We start from the raw sequence: 6,743 nt of genomic DNA on the forward strand, positions 1-6,743 counted from the left end.
TCCAAATTTTATGGAGAGAGCTCTTAGTCAGACTTCCTGGATCCCTACCTCACTCCAGCATAAATGCCTCCTGGACCAAAGACAGACATTAGAGATGTTAGCACGCACGCGTGCATTATAGAGCTGCTCACGCAGTGGGAAGTAGTGGTCAGTGCACACTTGAGTGAGCCCGAGAGGAGTGATACCGGTACGTCCAGGTGGCACAGATACGGGCGTTGGTGATGGCGTAACCACACCTGACAGAATGCCCGGTCACTGACTTGGAAAGACGTCCCTGTAAATTGTTGGAACAGAAGCAAGGTGTGAGATTTCACATTTCACCGCCTATTTGTGAGGCGAGTCGGGGGGTCGGCTACCAAAAGGTTAAAGGTTGCCTCCTCATTTGCTGTGGTTGATTCTTGCTAAGAGGCACCCCTGGGCTCCCAGCCTAGCCCTGCCCCTCAGTGCTGGGTGCTTACACTCCCGTTCCCCATCTGTCAGATGGGACCCTCAGGGAGCTCTGATCTGCTCATCTTTATGGCAGAGTCTCTCCCCCTCAGCACTGCCCACATCAGAGCATCCTGGGCACTATGGGACATCAGCCTCCCCGGCCCATCCATCCCAGGTGTGACAACCACAGATGTCCCCAGATGTTGCTAAATGTCCCCGGCGGGGGGGGGCGGGGGAGGACCGCCCTGATGAGGACCCTGCTTTAAAGTAACCCAAAGCCCCCAGCATAGCATCTGGCGTACCTGCCAGCCCGAGTTCTCCCCTTTCTCCATCGCTGTGGGCCTTGCAGCACTTGCACGCCTGGGTTTTTACCCAGATGTTAAAAAAAAAAAAAAAAAGCCACAGCAGCATTTTATTTTATTTTTATTTTTACTTTTTTTTTTTTTTAAGATTTTATTTATTTATTTGACAGAGAGAGACACAGCGAGAGAGGGAACACAAGCAGGGGGAGTGGGAGAGGGAGAAGCAGGCTTCCCGCCGAGCAGGGAGCCCGATGCGAGGCTCGATCCCAGGACCCCGGGATCATGACCTGAGCCGAAGGCAGACGCTTAACGACTGAGCCACCCAGGCGCCCCTTTTTATTTTTACTCTTAACTGAAGTCTCGTTGACAACACAGCAGCATGTTAAAGGTTACAAAGGGAAAGACTGGCTTCTCACGTCCCCTCCGGAGGCCGTGCGTGCTGGCAGGGTGCAGCTCTGAGCCGCCTGCACTATTTAGGGGCCTCGGGGGGTCCAGGTGCCCCGGGAGCACCTACTTCGGTGTCTGCACCTTCTCACGTGGTCCTGGTGACAAAACTGGCAAGTGACTGCGTGTGGTGGGGGTTTCCCAGCGACATTCTCTGTTTCTGGAAAACCTGCATTTATTTTAAAAGGACGGCAGCAAAGGATACATCAGTGTTTGTTGTACAAACTGAACTGTTCTAAGTAACCCTACGTTAGGGATCCCCTCACTCCCCACCCCACCCAGGCTCCCGAAGCCTCATCCCCTCGGAGGTGGCCGACCGCAGCGAAAATCCCAGCATAGCATTTTTGTATGCACACACCTCCACAGGACATTGGGGGTTTTTGTTTTGTTCTTCAAAGATTTATTTAAGTCATCTCATGGAGCTCAAACCCATGGAGCTCAAACCCATGACCCCAAGATCAGGAGTTGGATGCTCCTCCAACTGAGCCAGCCGGGCGCCCCTCCATAGGACATTGTTTTAGGGGATTTGAAGGGGTTGGGTTTTTTTTTTTTAGAAAATATGGTTTTATGTGGCTGCAGAGAAGTGTGCCATAATTTTGAAACCAGTTTGTCTTTTTGGACATTCAAGTCCGCCTTTTTTTTAATATTAAGAACACAGCGTGTTTGTCCTTCCACTTAAAGTCACCGCTCGAGCGAAGCCCTCAGGAACAGATCCCTGGAGCATAATGCTGCGTCAGAGAACACTCCTTCTTTAAGTGTTTTACCTCCATGTTCCCAGGTCGGCCCCAGAAAGGCAGTGAGTGGCTCTTCCAGTCCCCAGAGCAGGGTTCCTTCCTGTTCTTCCCGAGGCCTCATCGCTAAACATCACACTGGGGTCTGATGGGGCTTCACCCAGGAAGCAAGGCTAAGAAGAAGCATCTTAGCCTTGAGCACCTGGGTCAGAGGGGTGGGCTGACCCCTTGGGGACCAGGGCTGGGGGCTGATGGGCCCTCGGGCACAGGCCAGTCCCTCCCTCAGCCTCTGTCCTGGGCACTGAGCCCTCTGCTCTGCACTCACAGCTCTGGGCACGCCCAGAAGGGGCTGTCTGGGGTTGGCGTTCCGATTTCAAGTCCTACCAGAGGACATGCGGTGAGCTCAGATTGCTGTCCCCTCCTGCTGCGCCAGGTCTGCGAGGCGCTTCTCGCCTAGCTAGCTCTTTTCCAGCCGGTGGGCTAAAGCCCGCTAGGGAGAGAACAGACGTCCCGGGCACACAACTCTGGGCCCTCCCTGTGGGGGCAGGGAGAAGGGCCTGGGTCTCTCCGCTACGCATCAGCCCCCTCCCTCAGCCACTGTGGGAGCAGAGGCGTGAGAAGTCCAAGGCCTGGCCTGGGGCTGCTTCACGAGGAGCCCCTGTGCCCCCACAGATCTGGGTCAACGAGGAGACGAAGCTGGTGTACTTCCAAGGTACAAAGGACACGCCCCTGGAGCACCACCTCTATGTGGTCAGCTATGAGTCGGCGGGCGAGATCGTGCGCCTTACCACACCCGGCTTCTCCCACAGCTGCTCCATGAGCCAGGTGGGCACTCCCTAGATGTGCCTGGCACCATTAAGGCACCCAGCCTTAGCCTGTCAGAATGATCTAGAATGTCAGGCAGTGAACGTGCCCAGGGCTACTTCCAGTCCAGGGCAAGCATTTGGTAGCAGTCCGCGGGCTGTAGAACCAGCAACGTGAGCAGGCTCTGGCATCAGAAGGATCTGGGTATGACCCTGGGTCGGTCAGTTACCACCAGGGAAGTGTCGGGGGTCGGGGGTCCCTGGCCAGGGGACAGATTGCTCTTGGCCTCAGTTTGCTTATCTGTGAAATGGGGGTGATGGTAATAGCACCCACCTCATGGGAGTGGAAGACTTTTAAAGTTTAAACAAGCGAGCACACAGGGCAGAGACAGTAAGTGGGTTGTGACGGGGGCAGAGGGAGCCAAAGTGGACTGGGAGGTCGGGAAGGACACGCGTCCTGCAGTGCTCAGCGCCCCGTCCTGCCTACAGAACTTCGACATGTTCATCAGCCACTACAGCAGCGTGAGCACCCCGCCCTGCGTGCACGTCTATAAGCTGAGCGGCCCCGACGATGACCCTCTGCACAAGCAGCCCCACTTCTGGGCCAGCATGATGGAGGCAGCCAGTGAGTAGCCCCACATCCCTGGGGACCTGACCACGTCTCCCCCGCCATCCCTGGCAGCCTCGGCTTGCCTGTCTGTAGAATGAGATGCGGCCCTGTTAAATAACACTGGCGAGAGGGGGCTGTTCTGGCAGCTTCGAAGCAGCAAGTGGCCCGGGGGCCCCAAGAGCTCATCAGTGGGCATTACCAGCGGCCTCACCTGTCCTGTGGGCCCTGCCCCCTGGGCCTGTCTCTAACTTCTGCTCTGTGGTTAGGGACAGCATGGCACAGAGCGACCAGCTGCCAGACGTGGGGCGTCGCCACGTGGGGCGTTCTCATCCTTGGGTGGCTGTCTCCAGGGGCATCCGCGCAGGGCACACATTCCGATACCTTTGTTTGTGGAAGGAGCTGGGCGTCAGGCAGGAGCGTAGCCTCGGGGAACAGAGGCAACTTTCCAGTTTGCCCAAGAGCCTGAAGGGTGGCCGGAACTCTGCTCAGGTGGCCCCAGATTCATTGCTGGCTGCAGAACCATAGGCAAGTCAGTCAGTCTCCCTCAAATGTGTCCTTCTCTATGAAACGGTCTCACGGCAGGCAGTCCATAGGATGAAAACCGAACACTCTGGACAGCGCCTGGCCCACGGCAATCACAGACTAAAAAGGATGCCCTTCCCTGACCCCAGATTTGCCACTTGCTAGATTTCCAGAACATTCTAGGAAATAAGAATGCCTGGCGTTTGTGGGGTGTCTGTGGGCTGGAAAGCATCTTGTTAAATCGTCACCCTCTGGGACCCTGTAGAAGTCTCCAGCCAGTAGCTCACTCAGTCTGTGACTCTCCCCACATCACTGCAGGACCTGATAGAGCAGGAACCCTGGGCCCGTGTTACAGATGAAACCGAGGGAAGGGTGGGTCCTACCAAGACACCCAGCACAGCAAGGGGGACAGCAGTGGGAAGTCCTGGGTCCTGGTGCCCAGCCCTGGGCTTGCCGGCAGGTGGACTGAGGCACCACGTCCGGAAATTCCCAGTCTTGCCATGTTTGTAGCCCACCTCCATGAGAAGTGGGCAAACACGGCCTATGCACCAAGCCCGGCCACTCCCGGTCACTTAGGGACTGTCCACGGCCACACTGGGGCCGAGACAGCCAAGCCGTGTAGTTAAGACGCAGAGACAGAAGTACCCACCGTCTGATCCTTTACAGAACCTATGTGACAATTGACTTATTTCCTTTTTAAATTGACTTCCTCTATTTATCTAAATAAACTTTCAAGGTAATCCTAAAGAAAGATGTTTGCCTCACTGTCATGATTGGAAAACCAGTGGTGCTTGGCAAAGGTGAAAATCAGAGGCAGATGATAGCAGAGGCGTGGCCACCCCCATAGGAGATCAGATCAGCAAGTGTCGGGGGGCTGTGGGGGACCGCAGCCTGCCGCGTGCACACTCATGGGACCAAGGGTCCTTTGTGGCCCTTGGATTCTGGTTCAAACCATCAGGAAGCACAGAAGACAGGGTGCCTCCCATCCTCCCTCCACAGCCGAGGGCCAGGCAGTGGCTCCTGGGCTTCATTCAGCCAGATGTGCTTCCCTGGTGCCCTCCGGCCCGAAAAGCCACAGCCGCTCTGTCTCTGCAGGCTGCCCCCCGGATTACGTGCCCCCAGAAATCTTCCATTTCCACACGCAGTCGGACGTGCGGCTCTACGGCATGATCTACAAGCCCCACGCTGTGCAGCCAGGGAAGAAGCACCCCACTGTCCTCTTTGTGTATGGAGGCCCCCAGGTGCGTGTCAGCCCTGCTCCCTACACCCCCTTCCTTCACAGCAGGACTTGGGTGCCAGCTAGGCCAGAAGGAGGGTTCATGCAAGGGGGCCGCAGCCCCACGGACCACATAGGGTTCTTGGGGGCCCTTGCTCCCCTGCCTCTGGGTCTCTGTACACCCCACCCTCTCATACAACTCCCTGCCCCTTTCACCTGCTGATGCTCCCTTGTCCCTCTGGGAAACCCCCCTAGCCCCCAGGTGTCTGTCTGGCCCACCTGCCCAGCAGTGACCCACTGTCACCCCTGGTCACCTACTTGGGGATAGAGGTGGCCATGGGCCCTGGGCCCAGTTCTCTGAGAAGGGGACAAGACAGGTCCAGGCAGGCAGATGGGCATTGGGGTCCATCTAAGATGGCAGTTTCTCACCTGGGGTTATTCTGTCCCCCAGGGAACACTTGGTGATGTCCAGGGACATTTGTAGTCGTCACAGCTATGGTGGGGGCCTGGGACAGTCAACGCCCTGCAGTACCTGACATGGCCCTCCCATGGCAGAGACTGACAAAGCTCCAAACATCAGTAGCGCCAAAGTGAGGAACTGGGTTAAGTCAAGTTACTCTGAGAACACCACCAGTTTTTGTCTGTTTTTAGAGAAAACTGCAGGTAGAAAGGGGGCAAAATGTGGCTGAAAAAATCAGGGAGTGATTCCAAGGTAGGGCCGCGGCAGAGGCCCCGGCTGAGGAGGGAGCCCGTCCTAAGCACAAGCCTGGTGCAGAGTGGGCCCCTGCCTGACCTTCTACTCCCCCGTGGCTAGAACCTTCCAGAGCCATCTGCAGCCTCCACAGTAAAGTGCAGGAGCTTTGATGAGGCTGTAAGACCCCCGGCCCCATCCCTCTGGCCCCTGGCCCATCCAGCCTCTCCTGCCTGGTGTCTCACACTGGATTCCTTGCCACTCGTCCTAAAGCTCCACGTCCCCTCCTTGCTCTCCCGTCACAGGTGCAGCTGGTGAATAACTCCTTCAAAGGAATCAAGTATTTGCGGCTCAACACACTGGCGTCCCTGGGCTACGCCGTGGTCGTGATCGATGGCAGGGGCTCGTGTCAGCGAGGGCTTCGTTTCGAAGGGGCCCTGAAAAACCAAATGGTAACATCACTCCACAGTTTCTCTGGGTCTTTCCTGTGTGGTGAGGGCAGCCCTGGGGCTCGGGGGCAGCTCTGGAACACCTCCTCAAGGCCAGTCCCGGCCAGGATGCCAGGCATAAAAGTAGGGCAGCCTTTCGGAACCAAGGAGAATGTCCACTCTGATGCTGTGCTCTGAGCCACACCCCATGGGGAGATAGGTGTCTACACATCCCACCTGGTGCCTGAGGCCCAGATGAGCCAAACATTTCAGTATGGGCCCCATCAGCAGGAAGTCCCAACGGCTGGAACAGACAGGGACTGGTGGCTATAGAAGTGGTGCTAATGGTGGTGAAGGTTGTGGTGGTGAGGATGGAGAAGATGGTGGTGAGGATGGAGAAGACGGTGGTGAGGATGGAGATGATGGTGGTGAGGATGGAGAAGATGGTGGTGAGGATGGAGATGATGGTGGTGAGGATGGAGAAGATGGTGGTGAGGATGGAGATGATGGTGGTGAGGATGGAGAAGACGGTGGTGAGGATGGAGATGATGGTGGTGAGGATGGAGA

At 56.6% G+C, this 6,743-nt stretch overlaps 1 protein-coding gene across 2 annotated transcripts in view; it reads left to right on the forward strand.

Moving 5' to 3' along the window:
• The window catches only part of DPP9 (dipeptidyl peptidase 9), a 38,394-nt gene that overhangs the window by 24,291 nt on the left and 7,360 nt on the right, over positions 1–6,743 (forward strand). For both annotated transcript variants that reach the window (XM_034996776.1, XM_034996777.1), the window contains exons 14-17: positions 2,579–2,731; positions 3,199–3,334; positions 4,937–5,082; positions 6,054–6,200. In XM_034996776.1, coding sequence (XP_034852667.1) covers positions 2,579–2,731; positions 3,199–3,334; positions 4,937–5,082; positions 6,054–6,200 — 582 coding nt within the window. The remainder of the gene's footprint in view (positions 1–2,578; positions 2,732–3,198; positions 3,335–4,936; positions 5,083–6,053; positions 6,201–6,743) is intronic.

Source organism: Mirounga leonina, unplaced genomic scaffold (assembly GCF_011800145.1).
Source record: "Mirounga leonina isolate KUSES-001 unplaced genomic scaffold, KU_Mleo_1.0 Mir_94, whole genome shotgun sequence".
Classification (NCBI taxonomy): Eukaryota; Metazoa; Chordata; class Mammalia; order Carnivora; family Phocidae; genus Mirounga; species Mirounga leonina.